A 14483-nucleotide genomic window follows, 5' to 3' on the forward strand; every position below is an offset into this window, starting at 1 on the left:
CCTCAGCTCTTCAGCTCAAGGCTAGCGCTCTACCGCTTGAGCCACAGCGCCACTTCCGGCTTTTTTCTTTTTGCTTATGTGGTGCTGAGGAATCGAACCCAGGGCCTCATGCATGCAAGGCAAGCACTCTACCACTGAGCCACCTTCCCAGCCCATCCCTGGTCATTTTTTAAATAGGGTCTCCATTTTTGCCCAGACCAACCTGGACCATGATCCTTCTTTTTACCTGCGGCGAACGCCTTCTCGACCAGCGAGGAAGAACGACCACCACACCAGGAGTCTTCTCAGATCACGCTTTATTGGAGAGCCTTTTTACTTGTAGGAGAGCTTGAGCGCGAGACAGCGTGCACCCAAAACATGGCCGCTTATATAGGGAATAGGAACACGGGTCTTTCTATCATTGGTCATCTGCCTTTCACCGTCACCAGGTGCCACGGGATTGGCTGGGGACTCTACGTGGCTCGCTCACGCGCAAAGCCCAGGACCCACCGTCCCGCCAAGCACTGTCTAAATATGGACCTCAAAGCTGCAAGGGAGTGGGCGCCATCGCCCCGGCTCCCCGCATTTACCCTTTCTGTTATAGCTGAAATGACAGGTACATATCACCACTTTTACCCAGTTTAGCTCTGAACTGCAGTTTTCTTGGTCTCTGCCTCCTAAGTAACTAGGATTATATGCAAGTTACCAACACTCAGCTGATTTTTAAAAAACTAAACAATGTAAATTGTCCTTGAACATCCACATACTGTAATCAAGCCAAACTATGTACTAACCTGGGTTTGTATGCCTATGAGCATGCATGGGTATGTGCTGTGTGCTCAGTCATGCAGAGCAAAGGAGGGTTGGGAACATAGAAGCCTAAAGAACAATAGGCTGTTTCTGTTTTTTGAGACAGGGTCTTGTTGGATAGCCCAGACTGGCCTTGAACTATGTCACTCAGGCTGGGCCTTGAACATACAATCTGCCTCTGCCAGCTTCTAGAGTGGGAGAATGAGAAGTGGTGACAGTACCAATAGTGGACAGATGCTCCTAAACTTCAATCTCTGAGTAGGAAGAAAAAGTTTTCCTTTCCCATTGCAACTTAATCTGTAAATGGTATCTTCTTGTGTTTTCAGGGCATATGGTTTGATAATTTCCGAAGCACTGGCTAGACATTCTAGCTTTACATGTCACTTCCTGTTAATGAGTGGATGTGGTAAACTTGGCTTTTCTCCCCCACAGGTAGCACTTCTGGTTGCAAATGAATTTTGGGAACAAGGCGATCTGGAGAGAACAGTGCTGCAGCAACAACCTATTGTAAAGACCATATTGCTTATTTAACTATTCAGGATGCATCCACTTTGTGCACTAAATCTTGGGAAGGCATATTAAAAGGACTTATTTCTCTTTCTAGCCTATGATGGACAGAAACAAAAAGGATGAACTACCCAAACTTCAAGTTGGATTTATTGATTTTGTTTGTACTTTTGTATACAAGGTAAGGAAGTAAACTAAATGAACTATATAATTTAGTTGAAATGAGAATTTTCTTTCACATTGTAGCCAGAGGGTGCCAGATATATTGGGGCATACCTATAATCCAAGCACTTGGGTGGCTAAGGTAGGAAGAGAACTGAGAGCCTTAGGCTGGCCTAAGTTACACTGAGACCCTGTCTCAAAACAACACCAACAAAAAAGAATGACTGTTACCAGGGTGAGAAAGTCACCATGGAGAAAGCCATCAGGGCTGACATTATTTCTCCATAGTACTTTGAGCTTTGACTCTAATCTCATTCAGGGTGGAACTTAAATGTAAGCCTTGGACAGATCTGCTTAGGCAGGCAACAGAGAGAACATCTGTCTCTTCCAGGCTCTCAATACACTCAGTCAGGCTCATCCCAGTGGCTCTGAGCCCTGCATACCACCTTAGAGCTCCTTCTCAGCATATGAAAAACACTGAAAATAACAGTATACTTTAAGTCTCTTCTGACCAAAAATTCTCTCTAGGAGTTCTCAAGGTTTCATGAAGAAATCACACCTATGCTGAGTGGCCTTCAGAGTAACAGAGTGGAATGGAAATCTCTAGCTGATGAGTATGAGGCAAAGGTGAAGGTACTTGAAGAGGAGGGGAAAAAGGAAGAAGAAGGAAACATGGTTGGAAAAGGTTAGTTACAATCTGCTTTAGCTACCTGTAAAGTACCAGGAAGTCAGGCTGAGCTGTATAGGTCACTTGAGGAAAGCATAACAGGAAGCCAACTTTACAAACCATTTGGTGGGTTTTCTGGGTTGTGTTTCTCTCAGCAACGATCTTATGTATAATTCCAAATACAGTCTCACTGAGGCAGAGGAGTTAAGTCATCTTTATCCTTCTAGGAGGGGCATCTAAGGCATCTCTGCAGAATACTGGGTTTTAGCAATAATATGAAAGCCATAAACTGTAAGACCACAGGTAATAATACAGCTTTGGGCTGATACTACATGTAACTGTAAAATTCTAGGCAATATTTTTAAAACTCTGAGATAGACAGACAGACAGATAGATATAGGTACATAGATTAATAAGGTTTTATAGACATCCAACAGCTTTTATCTTATTAAGTTTAGCACTGTAAGGGTTTTCTAAGGAATTCTTATAGACAAAGACATCTCTGTGTAGAAGAGCCTTGAAAAAAAAGATTCATTTCATTTTGATGGTTCTATTGTGTTTGGTGGCATTTTAATCAATTCAGAGAGTAATAGTATCTTCCTTAATGAAGTTAGAGATCTTTCAGCAGAATAAAAACAGGACTTTTTCACTGCTCTACACATCCACTTACTTATTCACTGGGTCTGTTCTAATCAAGGCCATATGTTGGACAGCCCTCATATGTCCTTAGAGAAAGCCTGGGGGAAGCTCTGAAGGACACCCATGCCAGTGTCAAAACATAAGCTCTGGCTCACACACAGAGGAGCAAGACTGGAGAAAGAGGAGGGGAAAATAGGAATATGCAAAAAAAAATGTTGAAATGAAAATAAGCTCACTGTAACAAGAATTTAAAAATAAGTGTAAAACCAGACCCAAGAGAGCCAGGAGGCCCTAGCAGCAGATATGGCCAGTAGCACAGGCAACAGCCAGAGTACACAGCCTGAGGCTTGGCTGCACTTCAGTCTACTACTAAGGCCTGAGTACACTTCAAAGACAGAAGTGATTCTCACTGAGCATGTGAGAAGCAAGGCTATTTTTAGTCCTTCCATATTTTCCATTTGTCCCAATTCATGTTAAAGAGAGAATCAGATCCTTCAACTGGCCCTTGATATTTTATTATTTAGTATTTTAGATTTAGGTCTTCTGTATTTCATATGTATAAAAATTTACTTCTGAATTTGAACTTCTTCTCAACTATTTTGCATCTCCTGACATCAAATCTTGTTCGTTTAGCTAACATTCTCAGATGTGTAGCATCACTGAGAAACTGAGATGTTAATCAGCAAATTATCAGATTCTATTTTTAAGTAAACCTACTGTGGATAAAATTTTGCCTTAGTACTTGTTATAGGTTAACACTACTAATTAGGCTATAGAGTTGACACCAACTATCATGAAAGTATTAAAATAAGAACATGATGATTTAAAATGATTCCTAATGATAGTTTTTTTTTTCTTCTTCTGTTTTTTACTAGCTGCTAAAGATTTGGGACGTGGTAGTGATGACAAGACGTCTAAAACATGCTTAATGTTGTGACGCAATTCAAATGGCCTATATTTCAAATATCATCTTAGTTCCCAAGGAAAACATTAAACATTCCAAAGAACTTCAGTAAATTTCATACAGTAACCCATCAAATAAAAGAGCAAAAGCATCTTCAGGAAAATCTCTCTTTGACTTTCAAGAGAGTATACAAGACCCGAGGATAAAATAAAGATCAACAAAAGTGAAGTTAGACAGAATGGGTGCATTTTTGGTGCCAATTTATTTTAACTTAACATCTATGCAATCCTGAAACTAGTCACAAAAAGTTTGTTAAAATGTATCACTTGTATTTATTTGTTAAGATTGTCATTGAAGGCTGGACCCAAAAGCTCTGAAGCAAGGTGTTGGGTTAGTTTTGGTGAGGCCCCTGACATGTGTATGTGTGTGTGATTGTGTGTGTGTGTATGTGTGTAAGGGAAGGCCATGTGGCCAACTGTGTCTGTCCATGTCCCTGACTTGGGTGTGTAAGGAAAGGCCATATGGTCAGCCAACTGTGGTCATCCAACTGTGTCTGTCCATGTCCCTGACTTGACTTGGTGTGTGTGTGTAAGGAAGGCCCTGTGGTCATCCAACTGTGGTCATCCAACTGTGTCTGTCCATGTCCCTGATTTGGGGAGGGAGGGTGTGTGTGTCTGTCCATGTCCCTGACTTGACTTGGTGTGTGTGTGTAAGGAAGGCCCTGTGGTCATCCAACTGTGGTCATCCAACTGTGTCTGTCCGTGTCCCTGATTTGTGTGTGTGTGTGTGTGTGTGTGTGTGTGTGTGTGTGTGTGTGTGTGTGTGTGTGTGTGTGTGTGTGTGTGTGTGTGTGTGTGTGTGTGTGTGTGTAAGGAAGGCCCTGTGGTCATCCAACTGTGGTCATCCAACTGTGTCTGTCCGTGTCCCTGATTTGTGTGTGTGTGTGTGTGTGTGTGTGTGTGTGTGTGTGTGTGTCCATGTGGTTATCCAACTGTGTCTGCCCATGGGTGTGTGTGTGTGTATGTGTGTGTGTGTGTGTGTGTGTCCATGTGGTTATCCAACTGTGTCTGCCCATGGGTGTGTGTGTGTGTATGTGTGTGTGTGTGTGTGTGTCCGTGTGGTTATCCAACTGTGTCTGCCCATGGGTGTGTGTGTGTGTGTGTGTGTGTGTGTCCATGTGGTTATCCAACTGTGTCTGCCCATGGGTGTGTGTGTGTGTGTGTGTGTGTGTGTGTGTGTGTCCATGTGGTTATCCAACTGTGTCTGCCAACACATTGATCCTATTGGATTAGAGACCCCTCATTTTAATCTTAATTACTTCATTAATGGCTCTATCTTCAATGTTGTACTGGGGATAAAACTTCAACATATGATTGGCAGCTGTGTATGTGGGGATTCGGCCCACAGCATTCACAACTATGATTTGTACTTCAAACACTTCCTAAACTAAAAACTTCTCATTAGTATGTCCTAGCTAAGAGTACATACAGTGCACAAAGAGAAAATATAGTGCAGAAAGTAGAAAAAAAAGATGTCAAGCATTGTACTACTTGAAACACTTATCATCTCTTTCCTATACTTATTTTTTTCCCCTTGATAAAGGCATTAAGAAGACACCATTTCTGGCAGTTAATAAAAACTGTTCCTTTGTCCTATGCCTCCTTCATGTCAACATCTAAAATAAACTATATTGTTATATGTAATTAGTAACATTTTTAACATTCAGAATTATACTTCTTATTGAAAGAATTATCAACTTACAAGATACTGGATTATCCTAGTACGAGTGAAGGTAGTGAGTAACAGCATTAAGAAACATGTGATCTAAACTGGGTATGGTAACATGTGCCTATAATTGCATGATTTCAAGGCCAGCCTATGTGGTATAAGACAACTCTATCTTAATTCCCCTTACAAAAAGAAAAGAAGCATGTGATTTGCTTATATAAGAACTCCTTTAAGGAGTCTAGAACAAACAAAATGCTTAAATAGGGATATAGGTTGACCCACTGTAACAATGAGATGTACAGGACACTATGTTGAAAAACGAACTTTACAATTTAGGTGGAGAGTGGGGGGAGGGAGGGAGGGTAGTTGTGGAGGTAGGAGGGAAGAGAGGGGAGGGGAAAAACAAAGGAGGAGGTAACAATGCTTGATAGGAAATGCACTCATTACACTCATGTAACTGTAACCTCTCTGTACAGTATTTTTACAATAAAAAAAATTTAAAAAAGATGACTTTTCTCAATGGTTAATCGTACTCTCTATAAAGCTTTCTAAATATTAAATTGTTAGGAGAAACTAAGGACAACCAACTATTTCCATTACATGGTATTTATCTGTCTGGTATCACAGAAATTTAAGGTTTATTTATTTTTAATCTTAGATGAAGTTAGAAATTAGGACCAATAGCAAGCACTATATATTTGGCATAGGGATTTTTTGTAAAAATATCTAAATTGTAATAAATTGAAGATCTATACACCCCAAGCATGTCTTACTATACAGAACATAAGGACAAGTTTTAAGCAGCTAAGACATAGATCATTTTTTTTCCAAGTTAGGTCTTTTAGAGTATAAGGTTCATGAGGAAGGGTACTTGTCTGCCTTGCTTACAGCTCTATCTTAGAACTATGGTGCTGGCATAAGGTAGACACTTGATAAACATGAATGAAGGATATTTTGAATAAAGGTTATGGGAAATTGGTGTAAGTAAGGAATAACAAAGCCATCACCTTGGGTAAGTGATACCTATACAGTACTCCCTTACCTTAATTACCAATATTTGAATTTATTCTAAAAGAGAATGTGGTTATTCTTTCCAGGTACCTTAATTTTTCAGGGACTTTCTTTTCTTTTTTTTGGGGTCCGGTTGTGGGGCCTGAACTCTGGGCCTGGGTGCTATCCCTCAGCTCTTCAGCTCAACGCTAGTGCTCTACCACCTGAGCCACAGCGCCACTTCCGGCTTTTTTCTTTTTGCTTATGTGGTGCTGAGGAATAGAACCCAAGGCCTCATGCATGCAAGGCAAGCACTCTACCACTGAGCCACCTTCCCAGCCCCAAGGACTTTATTTTCTGATGACTACTATTATTATTGCTGGTACTGGGGTTTGAACTCATCATGTCCTGGTGCTCTCCTTTAGATTTTTCCACCCGGGGCTGATACTTTTATCACTTGAGCCATAGATCTACTTCCAGATTTCTGCTAGTTAATTGGAGATCAGAGTCTAGATTTGTCTGTCTGGGTTGACTTCAAATCTAGATCCTCAGATCTCAGCCTTAAGTAGCTAGGACTACAAGAAGGAGCTACTGGCACTCAGCCTATGAATATATTATTACCATAGAATGTTAACTACTTATGTTTCATAACTAATATCAATTTTGCTATTGAACATTTCAAATATTTGTCCTCAGAAATCAAGATTCCTTTTTATTCACTATAAGCAGTAAGATGAAAACAAACACCTTCAAAACTTTACTCAAGGATTTTTGACATATTCAATATTAATAAACTCAATACTGATTTACTGTTTTTTAATAGATTACATAATTACTTCCTAGATAGTTCATTTATAGCAATGCTATACACAATGCCTCAAATACAGAAGCCTTATAAATATCTGTAGAATTAGCAACAATTGTCTAATAAAAGAAAAAACTCTTGATATTAGCCATTCTTAAAGTAAGACGAATGCCAGTCATTCCATTTTTAAATGTCCTTTAACATAGTAATATCACATAGCAAAAACTACAAGATGAAACAGCTGTTGATGGGTAATTGAAGACATATAAAAGAAATGTTTCTCACAAAACTGATGAACTTCTTGAGCATCTGTAATCCTAAGAGGAGCCATTCAAGCTGCAACTTGTAGGTAAAACCTCATGAAGTTTCAGAGTACTTTCTCTTTCTTGTCTCAAAGAAATAAATCCTGAAAATACTCATCAAATTCTTCTTCCCTATTTAAAGAATACATATTGATTAGAATCAATAATTGTAGGAGAAAAGTATTAGGTGACACATTATATGAGATAAATAAAAATACTTTAATTCCACACACTGGCTGATTCTTTTCTGTATCTACATATTTCCATGATTCAACATCAAATGATTCTTGGTTTCTAGAATAAGTACATTCACACTGATTAAAATGAAAATATTTCACACTGGCACAATCCCAAAATGAATCATCTAAGATTTTGTTTGCTTTGAAACACTTTGTGAAATGCCACTGCTTCTCTACTTTTTTATTTTTAGTTTACGCTCATTCATTCTTATTTCAAACTAGAATCTGCTCAAGAAATGAACTTTAAAAAAAAAAACCTGTTTTTAAGAAAAACATAAGCCTTGCTCCTAGGAATGTGAGGAAATCTGCTTGGATTATAGCACTTCATTGTTCTGAAAATATAAAATATTTTATGTATTTTTAGTCATGTATTTTTAGATTATATCTAAAATGAAGATTAAAGTGTTGCATGTTAAGTTAGAATATAATGTATCAATACTATGACACGTGAAAACAACTAACTGAATGTCAGTGACAGGAGCCAGCATGTCAAACCTATGTCCTACCTCTGTCTCTTTCTAATTGTTCCACCAAGCTAATTTCCTACTTCATTTGAAATGTACATGCTCTCATACAGCTGAAATACAGTTTGCTTCCTTCTGGGAACAGGGTTTCAAGATAGGTAATAAAAATTAGACTACCAATCTCTTATAGGTCATATATTCGCAACAGGACTCTGTCATTTCGATTTTAAATACTTGAGAATGTATAAAGCTGTGTTCAAATATAAGAAAAAAAATACAGAATCAAGTAGAATTGATGAAATTTTCTGCAGTTTGGTATTCCCCACTGGCTGTCATTAGCACGACAGCAAAATGCACCAAGACTTTAAAACTGTAGAAAGAAGTTGTATGTGTGAAATTGATAGAATAGCTATATAGGCTGTATGCCCTGCACTTGATACAGAGTTTTATATTATGAAAGCTTTTTTTATAAGATTTTCTCTGTGTGTTTGTATGTTGCTGAGGATCAAATCCAGGGCTCTGCTCACACTAGGCAATTGCTCAACCACTGAGTGAGCCACACCCTCAGCCCCATGTACCTTTATTACCTTTGTAGAGCAGTTGAGTAGATGACCTCTTTGGTCATTCAGTTATAAACTCTCTTCAAGGGCAGGTGCTCATTATGTGGTTGGGAGTTTAAGTTGGCTAGCAATATATTATTTAAAGCAACAGATTAAAAAAAAACTTCAAGTAGTTGTACAAAGGAGTGATCATTTTAGAGTAATAGCCTTTAAAAATAAACTGACCTATAATTACCATACTTTGGAGAGTTCTCTATTTGGCTAGAAAAAAAATTAAGATCACAGACAAAGAGAAAAAGAAAGCCTGCTTTTAAAAAAAAAACACAACTGTTTTGAACACACCTACATTCTATTACACTGAAAACATATCATTTAAATAGCAAGTATTTTATAACCAGTTTATATTAATGAGTTATAATTGATTCAACAGATCTCTTTCTATTATGAAGCAATCTGGCTAGGCACTGCTAAAATGGAACTAAAACTTCACGAGCATTCATTATATTTATTTGTAGGTCAAAACTATGTAGTTTGCGTTATTTAATTTACTCCTCCCAGAAAAAACTATGTGCTAGTTATGTTCCCCTTTTAACAGATAAAGTTCAAGTGGTGAACATCCTAGTATTCAGGAAGAGCTGATAACATCCCAGCCCATATTCAAAGCACAGAACCAGTAAACTGAGTTATCTGTCACTAGGTGTTGGCAGGGGCGCTTCTACACCTGTATAAATCTCCAAGGGGCCCACAGTATCATGGGACACACTGACCTAAAGCTAGTAAACAGCTCTCTCTGAGGAATTCAAGGAAGGTCCAGAGGGTCATCTGTTCAGGTGAGCTGATGAAAGCTTCATTCACCGAGAGGAAGCTGTTCACATTGGCTGTTCATGGACACAATATCTGGTAATAAGCTCCGATCTTACCAGGTGCCATAGTCTTTGTCATCAAATAGACATGAATGTATTAAATTTTCTCATTAACTGTTATTAAAGATAACTGTAGTCACAGCTAAAGTTATAGTTATATATATCTACATACTTTAGCTGTATATAACTGTAGGCGCAGCTAAAGATAACTGACCTAGGCACTACAGTCAGCACTTACTGTGATTTTTCATCTGTCTCTGGTAGTGGGCCCCTCCACAACTCAGATTCTGAAGCACTTTCTTCCTCATCAGTATGTCCTGTTCATTTCAAAGAAAAAAAAAAAGTAGCTTTTTAAAAACACATTTTGAACCACTCACCAGTTAATTTAGCATGCTTAATTTAATTCACAGATCCAGAAACAATCATTAATATGGGAATCAATAATATGGGAAAGTCCACTCTTGGCAAAAAAGCCAAGGACTTAATGTCTCATGAGAAATTTCATTAAGTTACAGAGTAAAAGCAATTGATTTAGTTTCTTCCTTTTCTGGTCCTACAGAAGACATGCACATTAAGATCTTTGCAGGGGGCTGGGAAGGTGGCTCAGTGGTAGAGCACTTGCCTTGCATGCCCGAGGCCCTGGGTTTGATTCCTCAGTACCACATAAGCAAAAAGAAAAAAGCCGGAAGTGGTACTGTGGCTCAAGTGGTAGAGCGCTAGCGTTGAGCTAAAGAGCTGAGGGACAGCACCCAGGCTGAGTTCAGGTCCCACGACCAGACCCAAAAAAAAATTAAAAAAAAAAAAAAAGATCTTTGTAGAGGGTTTATTTATTTTAAGACTACTGCAAGACCATTTCTCTTTAAGCCAGTTGTGGTGGTTCACACCTGTAATTCTAGATACTTGAGAGGATCTGTGGCCAGCTGGGGAGAAAAAGAAGTTTGTGAGACTCCATCTCAACCAATGACTGAGTGCAGTAAGTACACACTTATTACAGCTTGTAAAGAGGAAACACAATGGCTGGGTGTGTGCCCATCACCTCCACCAATGTAAGCACAATAGGGAGATCACAGCCCAGACAATTCTGGGCATAAAGTGAGACCTTACCTTAAGAATAAACAATACAAAAATTTAAAAAGAACTGGAGGAATGACTTAATGGGTAGAGTCCCTGACTAACAAGTGTAAGGCCCTGACTTCAATCCCCAGTATCACCCAAAACCAAGTTTATTATTTTTTATTAATTTTGAAGATAATACAGGTTCATTGTATAATGTACAAGTAATATGAAAGTCTTTAAAGTTGAAAGTAAAAGTATATAGGCTCACAGGCAATATATTCACTGGTTTGCCCTTGCAACCCTATTTAAAAAATATATACATGAAACACAAATACTATATAAAATATAGCTTATTATATAATATATTATAACAATACATTGCATCTTCTTTTATATTTATATAATGCATATTTGTATGTATGTATATAATATATACAATGCCTTTAACATTAATTAGCTTATCTAGTGCATATTTTCTGTAACTTAAAATTTAATTGATATGGCATGGACAATTTCTCCGGCAATATATGTTGCTACACCAAAGTTTTTTGTTTCTGTTTTTCTAAGATTTTCTTAATAGCACACATACAGGAAGGGGTCCACTATGGCATGTCCACCCATATATGCAATGTAGCCAATCAAACCCTATCCATCACTCCTTCGTACCTCCTCCCCCTTCTTAAAACAATTTCACCAGGTTTCATTCCTCTATTTTAACACACGCATAGAGTTAGAGTTTTTAAACAGTTCCATAGTATTTTTCATCTTTACTTTATTTTCTTTTACATTTATTTAACCCTTAATCCCTGATTGGTGGGGTATAGGTTGTTTTGGTTTCTCTGTTTTCTGCAGTGCTGAACCCAGTCCTACAAACGAACCATATCCTCAGCCTGCCTATGTGCTTTTGATGTAGTCAAATAGACTACATCTCTATACACATAGATAACTGAGGTGATTATTTATTCAAAATCTTTTCAAAGCAGCATCAAAGGCCATTTTAAACTGCTCCATATTAGTATATTTTCCTTAAAAGTTTACAGAATTTTAACTCTGCATCATGTTGGAAAACAAGTCTGATCAATGTCATACATTTCTTCTCATTCACATACTCAACATTAGTTTCACAAAATTTCTGACAAATATTTTCCATAACTATCTTGTCTTACATAGTGGCTTAGTTCTTTTTTTTTTTTTTTTTTTAGTGGCTTAGTTCTTGACATACTGATTCTTATGTAAATATGCTCTCTACAGGAATCTTATGGTTTTTGTATGACTATGAAAAAGAAGAAATAAATCAAAGACAATTGTATCACAAGAAATCATTCTATTAAGAGTTAATACTAAATTGCTACATCTAGTCCAATTTTGCCTATGCAAAATGTTCAGCATAGCACAAAAATAAAACTGCATTGATTGCCACGGTGGTACTAGCCTTTTACCTGTTGGACTTTGATCTTTGAATCAATGTGTGTGTCTGAACCTTGCTCCTTACTGAATCTGTTGTGGCATCAATTTTAACAAAAACAGAAGGGTGGGAATAATGTTGTTGTCTAATACAAACAATTATAAAGTTAATCTTGGGAAAGAGATTTCTGTTAAAATATAGCCATCACTAGAACTGCCAGTATCACAAACTGATAATGGACCTTTTTTTTTTGTAATAGGATCTGAACTCCCACCTCGGCAGGTGCAAGGCAAACACTTTACCACTTGGGCCAAGCCTCCCTGCCTTGATCCCTTCTCTTTCCCTTCCCTCTCTCTCTTCACTTCCTTTCTCCTTCTTGTACTACTACTAGAGCATGCATGGGGGACTTTCTGCTTGCTCAGGGTTCTACCTGCTCTACCCTTGGGGCCACGCCGCCAAGCTACCTTTTTTGCTGGTTATTTTGGACAGACCCCAAAACTTTTCTGCCTAAGCTGGCTTTGAATTATCATTCTCTGGATCTCAGTCTCCTAGCAGCTGGGTTTATAGGTGTGAGCCACCAGCACCCAGCTGCTTGAGCTCTTTTGGAGATAGGTCTCACTTTATGCCCTTGCCAGCCTACGTTTGTGCCCAGGCACTGTGCTTCCCTGAAACTGGGATAACATGCACATGGTAATGCATGGTAGTGTGCTCATTAATTAAGATGGAATCTTTTGAACTTTTATGCCCAGACTGGCCTCAAATTACAATGCACAATGGGTAGCTCATTTTAAAAAGCCTCAGTACTACCCTGTTCCTTTCTAAGAACATTGTCCACATGTCAGCTTCCCTATATACCTATTTTCTGATATCAGACAATTTAGTGATTTTACTTTAAAAAAATCACATCAATGTAAACATTATAAAACAACTCCTTATTTTTTAAAGTGGATACTTTTCCAGTACAACAGTATATATCTAAAATATCCTAATTTTCTGAGAGTAAGAGTTATTACAATTCATTGCTATAACTGCTACAACCTGCTAGAGGTGGAAGGGATATTGCCAAGGAAGTAACAATACGTTAGTGCTCATTACAAAACCATGTCTTAGAGAGTCACTGTCTCATCTCTACAAACACTATTGGTAAGGGTGGGGGGCCAGAACTAAAGTCATTGACTCTGACTGGAAGGGGAACAGTCCTACCCAAAGAATGCATCTTGCACTGCAACATGTCCAGCAAGTTTCCATCTACAATGCGCTTTGGACACAATACCTCCTGAGGCAGATCTTTCCCTCCATTCCTTTTACTCACTGTTATAAGTGACAAGTTTTTTTTAAGAATGAGGGGGAAAAAAACTGTTTTTATCCATAGGTTCTAGTTTTGCCAACCAAAGTCAATAAAAAGCCTCCAAACATCTATTCCATGTCTGTGCCCTTACCTCCTCTCCTCTCAACACTTTTCTCCAGGCTAAACATGTGCAGTGTCACTAATATTCTCCCTATGACACCTCGGCTGTTCTGTTCCTGACCAGCTTCATCCTCAATATCCCCTTTAGAATGTGGGGCCTACAAACAACCACATATAATTTTCATACATGATGCTCTAAATTATCAATTTTTATACATGATGCTCTAAATTATGAAAGCAGGCCTAACATCTTGGCTTTTGTGAATATTCCATGATAATTAACAACTAGCTATAATGTTCTCTTCCTTTTGAGAGCAAGAATTATAGGTATGAGTCACTATGCCCAGCTAGACAACTTAAGGCTTAACACCCACTCATTTTTTTCTACTTAACTTATACTTACATACTTACTTTTCCATCACATTTTATCATGTGAACTTAAAATTTGTGTCCATTGCACTTATTTGAAAACAACTTTAATGCTCTCTATACTGAAATTTTAATTGTTGTAAATTGTTTTAATTGTTGTAAATTGGAGAATAAACATTTTTGGTCCTCTGTGATTCTTCTCATATAGTACAAAAACAATAATTCACATCAGATCAAGTACAATTCATAAAAATCTAAACTGGAAGTGATATGAATCTCTATGTTACTACTTAATAAAGGCTTGACACTTACTATTTACAGAATCTTCTGATTCCTTTGAGGAAGAATGTCCTGGAAAAAAAAACAGCAATATTTTGCAAAGTACCACTTACACTTGTATAACAGATGTGGCTATAGCCACAGTTCTTCTCAAGTTTGGTTCTTTTGTGCTCTTACATTTTCTAATCTTTCAGGTTCCTTAGCTTATCTCTCCAAATAAAATGATAGGTTCTTTTAGGCAGGAATTTATATTACACTCTCATATAGCCTAAAACAGGTAGCATTCAATTTTAAAAACAAATGTGTATATGTATATATAGACATATATCAACCTACTTTTGCTAAAA

The 14483-nt window shown here is 37.9% G+C and overlaps 2 protein-coding genes across 7 annotated transcripts in view; one reads left to right on the forward strand and one right to left on the reverse strand.

Moving 5' to 3' along the window:
• Positions 1–3928, forward strand: part of Pde6c (phosphodiesterase 6C) — a 35410-nt gene extending 31482 nt beyond the window's left edge. Inside the window, 4 exon segments of the mRNA XM_070021224.1 lie at positions 1222–1296; positions 1394–1477; positions 1987–2143; positions 3640–3928. Of these exon segments, the coding sequence (XP_069877325.1) occupies positions 1222–1296; positions 1394–1477; positions 1987–2143; positions 3640–3701 (378 nt within the window). The 3' untranslated portion in view covers positions 3702–3928.
• LOC138826141 (protein FRA10AC1) overlaps positions 3898–14483 on the reverse strand; it is a 34823-nt gene continuing 24237 nt past the window's right edge. For all 6 annotated transcript variants that reach the window (XM_070021229.1, XM_070021231.1, XM_070021225.1 and 3 more), the window contains 3 exons: positions 14170–14208; positions 9858–9936; positions 3898–7625 (listed from right to left, as the gene is read on the reverse strand). In XM_070021229.1, the coding sequence (XP_069877330.1) occupies positions 7583–7625; positions 9858–9936; positions 14170–14208 (161 nt within the window). In that variant the 3' untranslated portion in view covers positions 3898–7582. The remainder of the gene's footprint in view (positions 7626–9857; positions 9937–14169; positions 14209–14483) is intronic.

The sequence above is a fragment of the Dipodomys merriami genome, unplaced genomic scaffold (assembly GCF_024711535.1).
Source record: "Dipodomys merriami isolate MVZ:Mamm:240054 unplaced genomic scaffold, mDipMer1.0.p SCAF_14, whole genome shotgun sequence".
NCBI classification, from domain to species: domain Eukaryota; kingdom Metazoa; phylum Chordata; class Mammalia; order Rodentia; family Heteromyidae; genus Dipodomys; species Dipodomys merriami.